Source organism: Myotis nattereri (assembly GCF_964212035.1).
Source record: "Myotis nattereri genome assembly, chromosome: 6".
NCBI lineage: Eukaryota > Metazoa > Chordata > Mammalia > Chiroptera > Vespertilionidae > Myotis > Myotis nattereri.
In genome coordinates this window covers 25,867,892-25,888,380 of record NC_138081.1, presented here as the reverse complement: position 1 = coordinate 25,888,380, position 20,489 = coordinate 25,867,892, and the positions used below count along the sequence as shown (strand labels likewise).

At 37.2% G+C, this 20,489-nt stretch overlaps 1 protein-coding gene across 1 annotated transcript in view; it reads left to right on the top strand.

Moving 5' to 3' along the window:
* The window catches only part of BMP5 (bone morphogenetic protein 5), a 115,745-nt gene that overhangs the window by 60,311 nt on the left and 34,945 nt on the right, over positions 1–20,489 (top strand). Inside the window, exons 2-3 of the mRNA XM_081094234.1 lie at positions 827–1,019; positions 16,021–16,169. Coding sequence (XP_080950360.1) covers positions 827–1,019; positions 16,021–16,169 — 342 coding nt within the window. The remainder of the gene's footprint in view (positions 1–826; positions 1,020–16,020; positions 16,170–20,489) is intronic.

Here is a 20,489-nt window from a genome sequence, read left to right as displayed (position 1 = left end):
AAAGTATTTTACAAAGCCAAATTAATAATATGCTGGACACCTGCTCTGCTAAATTCTTCAACATCCCTTAATATGCCCAAGAGGTAACGTTCTCTAACTTTATTTATTGGAAGATTGCTGAAGGGGGAAATATATTCCCCTCTCAATTCTGAGGAAGAGCAGAAAGAGGTCTTTGAGAGCTTGTATGCTGTACCCCAGGTACGGAGATTGTATTAAACAATCTATAAGAACTAATGAAAGTATATTAAAAAAACAACAAAACATTTCTTTTGCTGAAAGGAGAATAAAAACTCTTTCGGGGGAGACATTTTAGAAATAATCTTTATTCTGAAAATGAATTTGCTGTATGTATTTGACCTCTAAAATGTCATAAACACTGTCCTTATGTGCCTGCAATTTCTCAGTCTTTCTTCTTCTTCTCCTCCCTTGGCTGTGCTAAATCTCACCAACGACTTCACCTGGAACTCTGGAAAGTTCTATAACGTATTCCTAATTCCTGTATGAACCCTCTGTGTTCTGGTACTGGATACATACGAGGAATAATTTTTCAACCTTCACTTTTAAGAAACATTTTGGGATAGCCTTTCCATTTAAGATCCAGGAATCTGTAATAAAACCACAGAGGTTATATTGCTTTTGAACCGAAGGTTGTTGTTGGTTTGTGGAGTTTCCTTCAACTGGAAACACGTATGAGTCTGTGGTTTTAGTGTTTTCCCAGTTTTAGAATATCCTGCTTGTTTGTCTTAATTGCAAAGCTGGAGAATTTATCATTGATTTTCATATTTTATAAAAAGCTCATTTTCTCTCTTCTTTTTTTCTTTTCTAGTTGAAAGAGACAAGGATTTTTCTCACCAGCGAAGGCATTACAAAGAATTCCGGTTTGATCTGACTCAAATTCCTCACGGAGAAGCAGTTACAGCAGCTGAGTTTCGAATATACAAGGACCGGAGCAACAATCGATTTGAAAATGAAACAATTAAGATTAGCATATATCAGATCATCAAGGAATATGCAAATAGGTATGGGCTTTATATTTAACTTGTTTTAGCAAACAAATGTGAATTGTAGTAAAATCCATTGATAACGCATGTGATCTATCAAAATCATGTTTTCTTTGGGTGTAATGGCTTTGAACACGAGGCCCAGACATATCAAGAGTAATTGATCTGAAATGTGTCTTCTACCTTCCACAGCTTTTCCCTACTCCTGGCACCAATCTCTGTGTGTCACATGGTCTTGTGCATCCCCACATGTGTTTTTGAGGCCTCTTGTGTCATTTTATAAATGAGAAAACTTCCATTTTATTCTGCACATGAATTCGTAATATAATGATCTAAATCACTTGGTGTGTTTTTTAAATTAAAGAAGAGTGATGTTGGTTTTCTTTGGCAATAAGTGTAAATTGTATGTGTCCTTATGTGTATTTTTAAATTAAATTTATTGGGGTGTCATTAGTCAATAACATTATGAAAGTGTCAAGTATACAATTCTATAATACATTATCTGCATATTGCATTGTGTGGTTACCACCCAAAGTCAAATCTCTGACTGTCATCATATATTTGACCCTTTTGATCCTTTGCTACCTTCTCCACAGCCCCCTTTCCCTATAGTAATACCATATTGTTGTCTGTGTTTCTGAGTTTTTGTTTGTTCATCTTATTTTCTCTCTTTTTTAAAAACATTTTACTTTTTACTTTTTTATTTTATTGATTTCAGAGAGTAAGGGAGAGGGAGAAAAAGATAGAAACATCAATGATGAGAGAGAATCATTGATCAGCTGCCTCCTACGCACCCCTCACTGGGAACTAAGCCCACAACAGGCATGTGCCCTCACCAAGAGTCAAACTGTGACCTCCTTGTTCATAGGTCAATGCTCAAGCACTGAGCAATGCCGGCTGGGCATGTCTTTTTTTTTTTTTTTTAAATTAATTGCTTTGGGTCAAAGAAGAAATAAAAGAAGAGATCAAAAGATACATAGAGACAAATAAGGATGACAATACAATATACCAAACTTTTGGGATGCAGCAGAAGCAGTAATAAGAAGAAAGCTTATATTATTATAGGCCTTTCTCAAGTAGAGCAAATGCAGCCCAACTTCAGTAGAAGGAAGAAGATAATAAGAATTAGAACAGAATTAAATAAAACAGAGAACAAAAAGACAATACAAAAAATAATATAACAAAGAGCTGGTTCTTTGAAAAAATTAATAAAATTGACAAAGTTCTCCCTAGACTCACCAATGAAAAAAAGAGTAAAGACTCAAACAAACAAAATCAAAATAAAAGCAGAAAAGTTATGACTGACACCACAGAAATACAAAGGATCATACAAGAGTACAATGAAAGACTATATGCCACCATATTTAATAACCTAGAAGAAATGAACAAATGCTTAGAAAGATAAAACCTTCCTAGATTGAATAACAAAGAACTGGAAAATCTGTAGAACGTTATTTGCATTTTGATGTAAGACATCATATTTACAATAGGTCTGACAGTTTTCCTATGGCTTCTGTTTCTAAAATGTTTAATTCAAAATGGTACAAAAATGTGAATAGAAAATCTGAAATACTAAATGTATGGACATCTCAGTTGATAATTACTGCAAATGAACCATCAAATTAAAGAGTAAAAAACTGCTTATCAGTTTTCAAACCTTTCACACGAAATTGCTTAGGAACACCTTTTACAGGTGATTTGCCACCTTTGTTGGGCAGCTTTTACATTTTCTTTTAACTTATTGAAATGTTATATTGAGGTGAAATCTATTTCTGGTAGCTTCTATTCATTAGATATAGATCTTTCCTTTGGTGAAATACTATGTACTTTTTTTTTAATAAGACAAAGATTTAAAGACAGGTATCATGTCTCCTTTAAGGCCCCTTTGTACTAGAGGACTGGTGCACAGATTTGTGCACTGGTGGGGTCCCTTGGCCTGGCCTGTGGGGATCATGCTGAAATTGGCTCTCCGACATCACTGGAGGGTACAGGCCAGGCTGAGGGATCCCACCCGTGCATGATCAGAGCCAGGGAGGGACCACAGGAGGGTTCCAGGTCATGTCCGGCCTGACTTGCTGAGTCCGATTGGCCAGACCCCAGCAGCAAGCTAACCTACCGGTCGAAGCATCAGCCCCTGGTGGTCAGTCCTCATCATAGCGACTGGTCGAATGGTTGAAGGGATGGTTGGATGCTTAGCATATTAGGTTTTTATTACATAGGATTTCCAATTCCTGACATTGAGATTTTTCTTGGTCTTCTGGAGTGCCAGAGTTTCCCAATGGCTGTTTCATGGAACACAAGCCCCTCACAAAAATCAGTGAATAAAAATAAAGAGTCTGAGATCAAATGCATTTGAGAAAAATCTGTTAGACCACCCTCTAGGAGTCACAATGCATATCAGAATTTTAAAGTCTTGGAAAGGCTTTATAATAAAGAAACCTAGTCTTGCTCAAAATTATTTGGCTGCAGAATCTTTTTCTTTGGGTGTGAAATACTTAATATCCTATGAAATATTGATTCAGCAGGGTACACTGTAATAAAAATGTGAAAAATATATTATGCAAAAAAATAACAAATACTGATCGATATGCAATGTTATTTTAAGAGCAATAATTCCAAGGCAGAAAGTTCTATGCTCCTTTATCTGTTTTAACACTTTCTTGATATTTTTCTGTGAGGTTTTTGTTGCTGTTTTTCTGTTTGTTTGTTTTTTAGACCTCAATCTAGTGGTTCCATTTATGAAATGAGGATACTAATTTGGTTTTCTCAGAGACAGGACCTGGCATATTATAATACATTATTTTTAATGCTAAATAATTAAAAATGCATCTTCCAAAATAAAGTGACAAGCGTTGAAAACAGTACTCCAAATATATTCCTTTGTCTGTTTCCCCACTTCAACTGTGAACTCCTAAAAAAGAGATAGTGTCATAGGTAATTTTGTTTTATTTATTTATTTTTATCCCCGGCGCTATATATTTACTTGGTGTGATTTAAAGTTTTGAAATAATTATTACCCATGACTGGAGTAGTACTTCCATTAACATTATTATAAAATTCTTGAATTATCTTTATTTTTGGTCATTCACATTATATTTTTATGCATGTTGAATTTGTACATGGTTAACATACAAAGTATTATTGTTTTTTTTATAAGAACTATTGATACATCAGGTGTCTATCTACTATGGATTATATTTACTGACTTTTTAAATCTATATACAGGCTTTTACATTGATCACAATTAAAGGTCCTCCCTTTTATTTAGGTCCATTGTTCTATCTTTTCAGGATATTTTTTAATATTATCCATTGAACTAGCTAACCCGTTGAGCTTTTCTAAGTATGTAATTGTATAATTTAAGACATGATAACAATGATGAAAATAAGGACTAATAGAAGAATCTATTCACAGTTGTTTATAGATTTATTTCTGAATGAATCCATGCAGATTTTCATCAATAATACATTTTGGAATATTTACGGGTATTGATGCTTAGCTTATCAGACTTTTAGTTTTGGGAAATTAAGTTTCCCTTAAAAATGGGACAACTGTGTATCTTGAAACTTTGGTATTTCCCAATTATACCAATAAAAAATATTATTCTCATTTTTCGACAACTACACTGACATGCTTTTGTTTGCTTGTTTTATTTTGGTTTTGGTTCATCCTCACCTGAGGATACTTCCCCATTCATTTTGAGAGAAAGTGGAAGGGAAGGGGAGAGGCAGTGAGAGAGAAACATCAATGTGAGAGAGACACAGGAACTGGTTGCCTCCTACATGAGCCCCAATAGGGGGCAGGGATCCCGCAACCGAGGTATGTATCCTTGTCTGTAATTGAACCCAGGACCCTTCTGTCCACGGGTCAAAGTTCTATCCACTGAGCCAAACCATCTAAAGCTCAATATGCTTTTTTAGTATTGTGGGTATAATTTGGCTAAGTCTTGACATATTTTTTAAAGAAAATTTAAGTTAAATTTATTGGGGTGAAATTGGTTAGTAAGATCATATGGGTCTCAAATGTATATACAATGCAATATACAGATCATGTCTCATAGAAATGCACTCACATATTTTAGCATGTTTAAATCTACTCTAAGATCTAAGATTTTAATGATATTTTTTCTAAAATTTTTTTCTACATTTTTGAAAAATGACTTCTAAAGTACATGTATATCTTCATCTGGTGTTCTCTTGCTTTGCCATTCCAAATTCTAGGAGGCATAGATTGAATAGATTCTTTCCAATGTACAGAATATTATTTTGAAAAATTCCCAATATTACTGTTTACAATTACATAACTTGAGAACACATTTCAAACAGAAGATGAAAAAGTTACACTCAATTTCCTGGAAAATGAAAATGCTATACTTTATAAAGCAAGTAGAACTTACGTTTTAAAAATATTTAGTAATCTTGCCCTAACTGGTTTGGCTCAGTGGATAGAGCGTTGGCCTGCGGACTGAAGGGTCCTGGGTTCAATTCCAGTCAAGAGCACATGCCTGGGTTGTGGGTTCAATCCCTAGTGTGGGGCGTGCAGGAAGCAGCCGATCAATGATTCTCTCATCATTGATGTTTCTGTCTCTCTCTCTCTCCCTCTCCCTTCTCTCTGAAATCAATAAAAATATATATTAAAAATAAATAAATAAAATAAAAATATTTAATAATCTTGGAAAAATGCTCAGACTGTAATGTTAATTGACCAAAAGCAAGAAACCTAATTATATACATTATTATATTAATTTTAAATAAATTAATGTAGAAAACAGATTGGAAGGAAAAATCAAGTGCTTTGCAGGCTTGTGGGTAACTTTAAAATTTATTTTCCCCCCTTTTCTGTACTTTCTAAATTTTTACAATGAACATTATTTTTATAATCAGAAATATGCATAATTATAGTTCAGAGAAGAGGTAATGAAACAACTTTATACCACACATTACTTTATAAATTAACATTCCCAGGAAGAGAGGCTTAAAAATAAAAACAAAACAAACATCAGGATTTAAAAATAAATTACTCTTAGTTTTTCATAAGCTATGAAAGGCATTTTTCCCCCCACAGAAAATGAAGAGAAATAAATACTGTTTTTCCTTTCTTTATTCTATGGAAAAACATTTCTACCAGTTGGGAACCTTGACTTCAATTTTCTGAAAGTGAGGAGAAATAGATGAAAAATACTTCATTTTTATATCATGTGATGACAGTTAAAACTGAAATGTTTTATTTTTTAATCCTTCCTTTTGGTACACAGGATGATGCTCAACCAACGAAGCCACTCCAACTGGGCAAAACCGAAAGAATTTTAATTTATAAAAGTAATATTAAAATCTGATTGTTATTATTATTTGTGCAGTATGGATTATCTGTGCTTTCATATATTTCTTAAATAAAGAAGTAAAATAGCCCTGGCCAGTTTGACTCATTGGGCCTGTGGACCTAAGGGTCACCGGTTGGATTCCAGCTTGTTGGATTTCAGCTATGTAGCTTGGTTGCAGGTTCAATGTCCTGCATGGGTTGGGACTAGAGCAGGAGACAACCAGTCAATGTGTTTCATGTTGATGTTTCTCTCTCTTTGTGTCACTCTCTCCTCTTCCCCCCTCCCTTCCACTCTCTCTAAAAATCAATGGAAAAATATTCTCACTCCTTGGATGAGGATTGAGAAAAAAAAAAAAGAATTAAAATTGAGGTAAGAAGAAGAAACTAGTACCTCTGGCAATTTTTAAAGCTAGGGTCACCTGTTAAAACATCTGTCTTCAAACTCGTGGATCTTATCTATTTAGTGTTTTGTATTAAAATCAGAAACAATTGAAAGGTCAGTGCAGACTGTACTCTTTAATGCAATATGCTTGACAATCCGTGTGTGTGTGTGTGTGTGTGTGTGTATTTTGAATCCTTGCAGTAATTTAAACTGATGTTTTTTAGGTATATTTTATAGTAAAGACATGGATCTATTAACCATGAATTCCTTGACAGTGTTATGTAATCAAATAAGAAAACACACACACCATAACGTCATCTCTTTTCACACTTATTTATCTCAGTGAGGCTTAATTCTCTTAAAATTATATATTTTATTTTACCATCTCCCACCTCCCCCATTTATCCTTACTCATATTTAAACGTGTGCAATTTAAAGGAGTGTTCTGATATTTATCCAAATCTTTATTTTTCTTGGTCAAAAGTTAACACACTTTGCATCATTTCACTTATTTAATCTTTTCATAAAGGCTGACAGCCCCAAATTCTATATAGAAGGCATTGCTCTTCAGTCACACCTCATATATCTGGCATTATTGGGAAATGAGGTTTCCACATGATTGAATTTTCCAGATAATTCAGCTGAGTTCGGCATGCTTTGCTGAATGCCTACCATGTGGCAAGCACAGGGGCATAAGGCCTAGTAAATAAGATCTCAAAAGCTCATAGCCCGAGGGCTGGAACTGTGGTGGGCCTGCTCAACACAGACTTTAATAACTATAATACAAAGTGCTAAGCACTATGATGTAAGTATGCACTAAGTGTTGTGGAAACACAAATGAAGGGGAAATTAATTCTTCGTGTGGGAGGGTCAGGGACTTAGGGGTAGCCACTGAGAGTTCACTCTTGAGTTGGGTCTTTTGAGATAAGTAAGAACTGGAGAGAGAGAGAGAGAGAGAGAGAGAGAGAGAGAGAGAGAGAGAGAGAAGAGTTCTATCCTAGAAGAAATATTTCTAAGTGTTAAAATGTTTAAATGTATGAAAAAATTAAGTAATGCAAATAAAATGATCAATGCCTGTAATACTACTACAAAGTATAGCAGCCAGCACTTATCCATTTAGCGGGCACTCACCATGTGTCTGGCACTGTGCTAAGTGCTTTACTTGAATTAATTTTTTCACAAATATATGTATTTATATATTCCCCAATGAAAATCTGCTATGCATAACTCAACCTTTTCCTAATGCTCTGCTATGAATATAAATGTCTGTACTCCATTGTAAAAACATTTTAAGCTAGCTTGCTCGATGTCATTAGCCACCCTTACTACTTGGATATATTTAGTTAAGCTGTCATCATTCCAGTTCACAGTCAGCTTCATATTTACATCATCTCCCCCCTCCTGCTGCTCTAAGATTTGTGATTCTTCTGTGGACATACTTCAGAACGTACATTGACAATTTCTACTCAGCAAAATTCCACGGGCTCTGGAGAGCAGTGCCGCAGAGCAGGACACTCAGATGGTCCATGACGTTTGCTCTAAGTATACAGGACTGTACACAAGCACAGCTTGCATTTCTTCAATTGTGCTGGGATCATGCTCAATTTCAGCGGTTCTCAACTGGGGTGACTTGGCCCCCACAAGACATTTAGCAATGTCTGGAGACATTTTTGGTTGTCACAATTGCTGATTGCTACACTTTTAAGCTAAAGTGGCTCAAGAGAGCAACTTTTGACATTATAAACTCCAGAGAATATCCTTTATTAATTTATATTCCCTTGTTAATGTATTTTGCGATAGAGCTCTAATCGAGTTCCTTAAATGGTGTGGTGATATTTATGTCAAAGACACACAGAAAGATGGATGGTTTCTCCTTGGGTGGTCATCAGTACATTTTTACTAGACTTAATAAGCTCTTAGAAGACAAAAGGGGATGGAAGGAGGTGAAGTAGTTACAATAGAAATTGGGGAATAATGGCGATGTCACTGTGGACTGAAAGGCTCATTTCTAATGAAAATGGAGGAGTACAACTTTTCCTCTAAAATGTATCCATGTATCTTCCACACAATTTCTCAAAGTTTTTCTTGGCTATGTTTACATAATGTTTTTACTCATGGTGAACTGTTTTCTTTCTCTCTCTCTCTCTCTCTCTCTCTCTCTCTCTCCCTCTCTCTCTCTATATATATATATGTATTTGTGTGTATAAACATATGTAGTGTACATATAATTGAAATCTATAACAATCCAAAGAATATTTCTCTTTATCTTTTATTATTTATTATATAAATAATTTGACTTATTTTTTATTTTTTAAATTAAGTTTTTCTTCTATTGAATTTAGAGACAAAAATTTTTTTTTAAATATATCTATTGATTGATTAATTGATTGATTTTAGAGAGGAAGGGAGAGGGAGAGAGAGAGAGAAACATCAATGATGAAAGAGAACCATTGATTGGCTGACTCCAGCATGCCCCCCACTGGGAATTCAGCCCCCAACCCAGGCATGTACCCTGACTGGGAATCAAACCATGACCTCCTGGTTCATAGGTTGATGCTCAACCACTGAGGCACACTGCTGAGCAGAGACAAAGTTTTATTATGTCATATGTATCAATAAATGTTGGTTAAAGGAAATAAATGAATTCCTATATCCAAAATTTATAACTATGGGTCATTAATGACTTTTAGCAATAATAATTGTGTAATCGTTTCTTTTGTTTTGTTTAATTGATTTTTAGAGAAAGAGAGAAAGGGAGAAGGATATAGAGATAGAAACATTGATAGGCTGCCTCCTGCACATCCACTGTTGGGGATTGAGCCTGCAACCCAGGCATGTGCCCTGACCAGGAATTAAACCAGCGACCTCTTGATTTATGGTTCAACACTCAACCTCTGATCCACACTGACTGGGTGCATATATCATTTCTGGCCCTAATTTTCCATTAAGCATAATGCATACAATGTGCATACACACTTAAATGCCATAAATGTGTTTTGGTAAGAAAATTGCAGTTATAGTAATTTATATAGCATTTTTATATTTGTATCCTCTTCTACTTGCCATAGACTGATGAGGTAGATGATGATGATGATTAGCAACTTGAAAGGTTTTATTTCCTAACTACAGACAACTTTAACAGGCTGAATATCTGCTGCTCTGACCACCTGAGAGAGTAGCCCACCCAGGCTGGGAGGCAGCAGGCTGGGCAGGCAAGGAGAGGGGACTTTGTGGCCCACTTCACTGGCCATTCTTGTGGGCTTTCTTTGTATTTGTTTTTGTTTTTCTATAATGGCATTTTGAACAGCGTCATGAGCGTCTGCTCTTCTAGGTGGTCATGATGTTGCCTTAGTGCTTGTCCTTGGGCGGGCTGCCCTGACTGCCCTTGTTCTTCTTCAGTGTGGCTCAGCCTCGGCCTCTGCCACCAGGCTCTACTCCAGGTGGGCTGCCCTCCCTGCCTCCCTCAGCCAGGCCTTGGGGGCTGAGGCCAGCTGGCCACTCCCCAGCCTGCTCCCTCTTGAACTTGAGGGGAAAGCCTGGGGCCCTTCACTGGGCACAGATTCTTGTCCTCCAGCTTGTCCCAGCCAAAGTGCTCCATGTAGTGCTTGCCCTCAAGTGGGCCAGCTGGGGGCCATCACCTTGGAGCCTAAGGCCACCGCCTCCACCTTGCCTTCTCAATATTATCTTAATATTCATTTAAAGAGGAAGAAACAGAAACTCAGGAAAGTAACTTATTTTTTTCTCCTATCAAGCAAGGCCCAAGTATAGCAAGTCTTTGTTAAAATTAAACAGATACCAACTCCAACTCGGTGATTCTTTGCTTTATAAAGATAAACTTAAATGAAGCTCTTTAAGGGTCCATGAGTCTTATACCTTCTGCGTAAGCAAGAAAATATCAATGAGAAATGTTTGCTAATCATATTTAGAAACAAGCAAGATAATACATTTCCACAAGTCTGCGATACAGTACCCTTGATAAAACGGATTTCAGCAAAAGATGAATGGGTTTCCATCCTTCCAATGCATGTTAGTTTATCCAATTCCCTTGCCAAGAAGTGATTTAATTTATAAAGAACTTTTACATGTGAAATACAAAAACAGTGTCATAGAGAGATGACAAAGCAGATACTTATTTTGGTACATCCAGTGTTATCCACGCATATTTCTTCTTGTGTTAAAATAATGCAAAATGTTCTATTTTATAAATATGAATTTAAGTGTGTCCTGTAAATATCCTCATATTTCTTGCATTAATTAAAAATCCCTTTACTTATTTCTATTTTCTCCCACGGCCCCAAATTCCACAGTATTTCACTTCTTCATATCTTAGCCAAGCTCAGTGTCTGGAGGCTTGAAGTCCCAAATTAAGATGTTTGTAGGGCCATAATCCCTCCAAAACCTATAAGCAAGAATTCTTTTTTGCTTCTTCCATTTTCTGGTAGCCATAGAAGTTCCTTGGCTTGTGTCAACATAATTTTCATCTCTGTTTCCATATAACTGTCTCCATGGTGTGTTTTTATTTCTGTGTCTTTTTCTGCTGCTTTTTTCTCTAATCTTCACACAAGGATATTTTTTCCATTGATTTATTTTTTTAGAGAGTGGAGAGGGAGGGAGGGACATCAATGTGAGAGAAACACATTGATTGGTTGCCTGCAACTGAGGTACATGCCCTTTATTGCAACTGAGGTAAGTACCCTTTGGTCCCAGAGCCCTGCACTAACCACTGAGCAACCAGCCAAGGATCTGTTCCTTCTTATAAGGACAGTAGCCATATTAGAATAGAACCCACCCTAACACCTGGTTTTAACTTGATTATAACTGTAAAGATCCTATTTCCAAATAAGACCACATTTACAAGAATTAGGACTTCCACATATATTTTGGGAGGACATAATACAATTCATACCAGGGAGCTTATCAGTTAGTGTTTGATGAGAAAAATCAAGCCATGCCATCTAATTAAGAGGGAATATGCTAATTGATTCTCACGCCATTGCAAAGATGGCAGCTCCCACAGCCAATAATGAGGAAATATGCTAATTGACTGCCACACCTTCAAAGGTGGCTGTGCCCACAACCACAAGATGACAGTGCCAAGTTCCCTCAGCCCCGCAGGGGTGGCAGGCGCGTGGCAAGGCCGGGCCCACCCCCAGGCGGGCCCAGCTGCTCTGTGAGCCTGCCTCTGGAGTCCCCCAGTCCCTTCAGCCCCCCAGCCGCCCAGGGCCAGCCTGAGGTACAGGCAAGTCTCAGATGGCGGCTGCCTGAGGCTCAGGTACCCAGGGCCGGCTGAGGCTTACACTGCCAGCAGTGGCAGTAGCAGACGTGTGATGGGGCGTCACCTTCCACTGATCACCGGGTCACCTCCCGCCCCTGAGGGCTCCCAGACTGTAGAGGGGGCAGGCCAGGCTGAGGGACTCCCCTCCAGTGCATGAATTTTCATGCACCGGACCTCTAGTTATGAATGAAAAGGAATAAGGAATTTACCACAGTGACTTGACTCTGCAATTATGGGACCCAACTAAACAGTTTATGTAAGGCTGCTGCTTTTGCATGATGGTTTGGAGAACTAACTTGTTTCCCTTACAAAAGGGGAAAATTTGGACATAGGCACACATGTAGAGGGTAGATGGTAGGAAGACACAGGGAGAAGATGACTATAAGCCAAGGAGAGAGGCCTGGAATAAATTATTCCCCCGTGGTCCTCAAACCAACCAACCATGACAACACCTTGACTTTTGTCTTCTATCCTCCAGAACTGAGACAATAAATTTCTGTTGCTTAAGCCAACTAACCTGTGGTACTTTGTTAAGGCAGCCTTAGGAAACTAATGAAATATGGACTTTTTATTGGCTAGAATGCAGACTTTAATTTCATTCTTATGATAGCACAAAATATAAAGAAATTGTATTATGTATTTACTTCTGCTATAAATGAATATATTATACATCTATACTTTCTCTCTACTGCATAATTTTTAAATACATTAATATTTTTTCTTTTTGCCCTAATTTTATTTTTAAATTATTATTAGTTTTGTCTTTTATCATTTTTTATTTTCAGTTTCAGTTGGCATGCATTATTATATTCATTTCAGGTGTATACCCTAGTAATTAGACATTATATAACTAAGTGGTCATCTCGATAAATCTCACATCCATCTGTGAGATAGTTATTGGAATATTATTGATTATAGTCCTATGCTGTACTTTACATCCCCATGACTATTCTGTAACAACCAATTTGTACTTCTTAATCCCTTCATTATTTTGCCCTCCCCTCTCTTTAAAAACATTCAGGTAAAAATGGTAAGACAGGGCAACTTTAACAAGTTTACTTTATATTGTTTATAGTACATATTTAGTATAGTCTACTGTTTGTAGTGAGATGAGTGCTATTCCTTAGTGAAGTAATTTTATACTTCAAAAGAAAAAACTTGTGAGATTTATTTTTAAGATTCTGTGTGAAAATTGCTACATAAGAGAAAATTATAGAATTATTAACATTGTGCTTATTAATAATAGACTTGATTCTCTCAAAGCATAGTGTCTTGTCTGTAGGTAATTTAGAAGGACTTCTTATACAAGAGAGGAGAAATTAAAGAATACATGTGGTCAAACTAAAATTTAAAAAAAGTAAAAAATAAAGTAGCTTTGGTCAAGAATAGGAAACCATGAAGCTTATGAAAGCAGTCGAACCTTTAAAACCTTCCAGAGGTGAACTACAAATATATGAATTTTTCAAAGCATACTATTTACTTAGATTTACCTTCCAATGAATTTGGATTTGCATCACTGAAATTCAGATATTTAGAGCTTGCTTGAATTCTTTGATTGGTGCTTTTTCTAGATATATCTATTAAAACTGGAACTATTTTCCCCATAGACATGCTTGACAGTTTTGAGACATGAACATAGATAGTTTGGGGATTACTTTTTCTAGAAAAGTAGAACAATTTAAAAATAATAGAAAATACCACCTTAATGATTATCTAATGACTAGAGGCCCAGTGCATGAAATTCATGCACGGGATGGGGTGTGTCCCTTAGCCCAGCCTGCACCTTCTCCAATCTGGGACCCTTCAAAGGATGTCCAACTGCCCATTTAGGCCCGACTGCTGGCTCCCAACTGCTTGCCTGCCTTCCTGCCTGATTGCCCCTAACCACTTCTGCCTGCCAGCCTGATTACCCCCTAACCACTCCCTGATCAATGCCTAACTGCTCCCCTCCCGGCCTGATTGCCCTTAACTGTCCTCCCCTGCTGGCCTAGTCACCCCAAATTGCCCTCCCTTGCCAGCCTGATTGCTTCCAACTGCCCTCCCCTGCTGGCCTGGTCCCCCCCAACTGCCCTCCCTTGCTGGCCTGATCACCCACAACTGCCCTTCCCTGCTGGCCATCTTGTGGTGGCCATCTTGTGTCCACATGGGAGTGGCCATCTTTTGTGTTGGAGTGATGGTCAATTGGTATATTACTCTTTTATTAGATAGGATATTTTTAACTAGTTGAAATTATTGTCAAAATTTATCCCTTAGTTTTTCAAGGGTTTACTTATATCCAAGGAATGTTGTTATAAGCTTTGCAGTATTTATTAGAATATTATTACCATGTTTCAAATGAAAGCAGACTTGACACAGGTAGCACTTTGATATTCCCAAGATACAGCATGACTCCTTCTTTTGTTTAAAACTTTCATTATTAACTTAATAAGATTAAGTAAATATCCTACTATTATAGTCTCAAAGATACTAAATATTTCAATATTATAAAGATAAGCTTTTCTTCAAGCTTGTTTATTTGGTGGGTTTTCTAAGTTAGGAGGAAGAGGGAGAATTTGGCATTCTATTATGGTTCTTAAAATTCAAGTGGGGAACTGTTTGAAACTTTTTATTGTTTTGTGGTACATGCTTGTCCTGTGTCTGTGGTATCTTCAACGGAGTCACATTTGGGATATAAAAAAAAGTGTCTGCAACCCTCTTTGTTAAACACTATTATTAAAATTGTGAAAGAGAATGGAAGTTCCATAGTATCTTCTCCAGGTTAATGGGAGAATGGCATAAATCAAGTTGAAATAAAGAAATGAAGATGAAGCTTCTAAAATATTGACTGAGATTCTTCACTTCTATTAAAATTGGTTCATTTTTAACTATAGAGCATTTTATCTAAAGATTTACCATTTGCATCATTTGATTTTATTCAAAATTTTCTTTGTACATATTGTAAGTCATCTTTGAAATGACTTCTATGATGCACATAGATTGCAAATGCAGTAAACAGTATTTAACATAGCTTATTATTCCATAGTTCTGATTTTTCCTCACATAAATAATAAGCTCTTTAACAGATTCATCACAGTATAAAAGGTCATAAAAATGCACAATAGAATTATTTCTATTTTGCTTTGAAGGAGTGCCAATATTTTACCATTAACCTATCTGAGCCTCAATCTTTACATCAGAGCAACTGTAAAGATTAAATGTCAGAAATATGTGACATTTAGCTTAGAGGCTGCCTATAGTAAGAAAAGAATAAATAAAATAATTCATCATAATTAAACCAATATTCATTTATAAATTTAATGCTGAAGTTAAGATTGGTAAATGCTAATAAAAGCAACATTGTGGAGATTTTTCTAAAATATACAAGTTCATATTTATAGCTATTACTATCCTCATGGGACTTACACATGCTGAATATATTAAAGCAACTCAGGGTAAACTTTTTGCTCAATCCATGGAATTTACCCCTTTATTCAATAGTGCATTCTCTGACCCACTCTTAGACCTTGGATATCCATAACATAATTTATATAAAATGGAAAATGAAGTAAAAATATGTATAACAAAATGGGAAAATTTATAATGAAAATAGAAACAAATGGAAAACTATCTCTGTGCTCGATTCCTTTAGGAATCCACATTCATCCAAACCAGTGGAGCTACTTTCACTTCTGTCTCTACTCAGTTTAATCCTTGCCTGTGAACTTGCCAGTGAGAGCTACTTACACATAGTGGTTTTGGGGAACACTGATTATCAGGGACCAAATCAAGCTCACTAAGTCAATTTGTAAAGGCCAGTGAGGAGCAGGAAAATGAAAATTACTTTCAGATATTACTAATCTGCACCAGGTTTGGGTTAGGAGTCTAGCAGTAAAAAAGGTTCTGTATCTTATTACTCATCACTTGAGTTGCTTGTTTCCCTTGTTCTTTAATTAACTCCTGTTATTTTAAAAAGTGCTTTGGTAATGTTTTCACTTAAGTATAGGAAATGCTGGTCTTCGTTCCAACCTATAACTTTTTTTTATTGTTGTTCTTTTTCTCCTCAGGGATGCAGATCTGTTTTTGTTAGACACAAGAAAGGCCCAGGCTTTAGATGTGGGTTGGCTTGTCTTTGATATCACTGTGACCAGCAATCATTGGGTGATTAATCCACAGAACAATTTGGGCTTACAACTCTGTGCAGAAACAGGAGATGGTAAGCACTGAATTTCATGTATTTTTTTGTGGTGCTGGTTTTGACACATTATAGCTTTTTGTTCAATTTAACCAATATGTTCTTTATAATTACGATGTGCAAGGTAGTGTATTTCATAGGATAGTGCAGTATAGTAATTAGTTAATCCATTTATGAACACATTTACTCAATATGCATTTATTGTCAAGGGTGAAGAGGTAAAGAAGTAGGTACTGTTCCTGCTCTCACGGAGTTTGTAATCTTGTATTGAAAATGTGTATGCAAGCAGAAATAATGTGATATAATAAGACCAAAAGAAACTGTATACAAGGTGCTATGGATCTATATCTTGATATGGTGGTGGTTACAAAACTATATAATTTGTAAATATGAATAGAACTATATATTAAGTCCGAATGAGTAATACCATGTGTAAATTGTATTTCAAAACCTGACTAAAAATAACAAAGAATATATATTTTAAAAGGTGCCAAGTAAGCAAACAAAAGAACTAGTAATAATTATTAGTAGTTATAATAATAACTACTAATAGGGGAAGAGAGGCTGGGGATGGAACAAAAGAGTCACACACACACACAAAGAAAATAATATTGAGTTAGGTCTTAACATCCTATATAATAAAGAGGTAATTTGAAAATTGACCCTCATGCCCTTGCATCATCAGAAGATTGCCACCCCCCACATCATCACAAGATGGCCACCCCCACATAATTACAAAATGGCTGCCCCCACATTGTCACAAGATGGCCTGCAGGGGAGGGCAGTTGGGGGCGACCAGGCCTGCAGGGAAGGGCAGTTGGGGGTGATCGGGCCGGCAGGAGAGGGCAGTTGGGGGCAATTGGGTCAGCAGGGGAGGGCAGTTGGGGGCTATCAGGCCAGCAGGGGAGCACTTAGGTGTTAATCAGGCCAGCAGGGGAGCAGTTAGGGGATGATCAGGCTGGCAGGCAGGTGAGTGGTTAGGAGCCAGCAGTCCCGGATTGTGAGAGAGATGTCCGACTGCCAGTTTAGACCCATCCTGCAGGGATCGGGCCTAAACCAGCAGTCGTACATCCCCCAAGGTGTCCCAGATTGGAGAGGGTGCAGGCTGGGCTGAGGGACACCCCCACCAGTGCACAAATTTCATGCACCAGACTTCTAGTATTATAATATTTGGTCAAAAACAACAGTTCCAGAATCACTTACAGGAGGGGTCAGTAAGAAATCTTCATTTTTAAGACACTCCAGAAGTTATTCTTATGCTCACAAGAATTTATTGAGCAACCATGTGCTGGGTGCTTGGCTAGATGCTAGAGATGAAATGGTTAGATAATGCAGAGATAGTTTCATGAGGCTTGATGAGGCACGCGGTAGTAACTACATAAGAATTTTGATGAATGTTTGTCACTACACACTAAGAAGAGCCTGAATGACTTGAGTATTGAACAGCGAGAGAATTCAAGCTACAATCCTAAAGATTAGGAAGATCTAATTAGGGAAAGAAGTTGTGGAAGGGTAGTCATTTCAGATGAATAGAAAAGAATTTACAGACTGTGGTGAGAGGGGGCTGGGCACACTTGATCCAAAGTTCAGGGGAGCCAAGGCCAATTTAATCAGAGTGTTGCTGGCCTTTGATCACTCAAAGGGTTGAAAAAAATTTTATGTTCAAATCTGACCTTATTTAAAATTCTATTTGTCATAGTAGCAGGAAAAACATAATTTCTGTAATGATATTTTAGCTTGATTAGTCATTTTTAAATGTTTAGAAATCTACCATGTGGGACTACATTGTGATCTTGCCCCACACCCTGAAAATATTAGGGTCAGCCCTAGGGAGGGTAGTTTTCAAAGGGATGATAATTAGAGAACGTGCCTTATTAAGTTTTACTGCTTTTAGTTTTTTGCAGGATCAGGAAATAGAAACATGAGTTGTAAAATCCCTCACTCATTTCTCCTTGCTTTGTTTACTGAACTACAGTTAAGCATAAGATGGGTCTGTATTGGGTCTCTTGCAAGGGAGTCTATTACTGTAAGCCACAGGGCTTTACATTGTTATACCTATAGGCAAATTCACAGCCCAAGAATCCTATCTAATAAAGAGGAAATATACTAATTGACCCTCATGCTGTCGCAAAGATGGTGGTGCCCACAGCCAAAAAGGAGGGAATATGCTAATTGATGGCCCTGCCCTCAAATGTGGCAGTGCCCACAGCCAATAAGGAGGGAATATGCCAATTGACTGCCACACCCTCAAAAATGGCAGCGACCACAGCCACAAGATGGCAGCACCCAGTCCCTCAGCCCTGCTGGGGTGGCAGCTGTGTGGCAAGGCCAGGCCTGCCCCTAGGGGGGCCTGGCTGGTCTGTGGGCCTGCCTCCAGAGTCTCCCAGCCCCCCAGCCATCCAGGGCCAGCCTGAGGCACAGGCAGCCTCGGATGGTGGCTGCCCAGCTGCCCAGGGCCGCCTGAGGCTCAGGTAACCAGGTCTGGCTGAGGCTTGCGCTGCTGGCAGTGGCAGCAGCAGAGGTGTGATGGTGCATCTCCTTCTCCTGATTGCTGGGTTGCATCCCGCTCCTGAGGGCTCCTGGAGTGTGAGAGGGGGCAGGTCAGCCTGAGGGACACCCCCTCCAGTGCATGAATGTTCATGCACTGGGCCTCTAGTAATACTATAACCAATGTTGTCATTCCAAAGTTTTGTATATGGAATGAGGTTGTCTGTCATAAATTAAGTATATTTTGGAGTTAGTATAGTGAAGGTTTCATGCACCTCAGATCTTGATTGAGAAACACAATATTTTTGCTGGAAGTGTTATAGACAAGTTTTAGACCCCCCCCCCCACCCATACATTCCATAGATTTTAATTATAATGCTGATTTTTTAAATAAACAATTTAAAGATTTTGAATTATGAGTTATTTTTCAATTATGATTTTGGGATTAGTGTTATGGATTCTCAGTATTCAAGCATTATAAATGTAAACTGAGGAAAGCAGATATTTATATAATATTCCAAAAATTCTTACAATGTTTAACTTCTGTACATTTATGATCAGAAATATGACTTGGAAATGGGTAGTGTGGGAGTGAGCCAGTCGTTTCTTTCCCATTATTGGTCCAAATGAAAAAAATAAATTAATGATATGTGCTTCTCCCAGCCTTTTCCTTGGGGTTATGCTTGAAATGTCTAACTAAACAACTCAAGAGATCTGTGAAATATGATCAGCCTGTTTCCTTTTAATCCCCTCCCCCACCCCCTTGAAAATTCTGAAATTTCTCTTTTGTATTTTCACTCCTGTTATATTGGTTCTCTTTCCTTTACTATCTATGTAATTTAGTTTCTATATGCTTTCAATGTATCTTTTTCTCTGCCAGAACTACATTACATTTTGAGTTTCCCCTCTTTCCTTAATTTATTTTTCTTATATTTTAAGGGTAAATTTACTTTAAATTACTGTTGTATTATTTATGGGTTTATTAAGCATTTCACTTTTTTCAAAGGTTCCAAAATTCTTTATTTAAAAGTAAGGTTTGATATATACAGCATTTTGTTCATATTCTTTGTCTCTCTAATATTGTCTAATGTGAAAATATTAAAATGGCTCAGTGTGCTAGGCAATCTGGCTTTTCTCATTTAAGCAATGCTTAAAACAGATTTTAACCAGAGGTAGAGCATGTATAGCCCTAGGAATGCAAGTGACCCTCCCAGTACCTTAATTTTATTAACTGCAACCTCATGCAGAATATACAACTGACATTTCTCTATAAATATGGATTACCAGATGCTTCCACTTATTACTGCTCCATTCATTACTACTGCTGATGTTCTCAACATGATATTGGGATATTGCTTCAAAAAGGGCAGACAGATCATCTTTTATTTGCAATAGTGGACTCTAAATATGTTTATTTCTTAGCAAAAGTAACTAGAAGTTATAAAAGAATGATACTCAGAAAAGCATGCTTTCAGATTCGTTCATTGACTATTATTCGTTTATTTATTTGTTCAACATAGAATTATTGAGTGTTTATACATGTAAGACAAAATGTTGAAGGACAATATAACTTGGGAGACAGACATTTGTAGTTAATTGTAGAAAGAATAAGACATCATAAATGCTAAAAATAGTGGTACAATCAAGACACTATAAGAAAACAGAAAAGAGATGGTTGAGTCCAAATGGTTCAGATGACTTTTAAGCTAGGTCAGCTGGGTAAGATTGCAAGGAATGGAGATGAGGTGGAAAGGAGTTGTGGAGGTATATGTAGTGGTTGTGAGACCCGGAGGAGAGAATTCATTCCTGAATGAGGAAACAATGTGAGTAAATACATCAACTGGGGAAATGGCA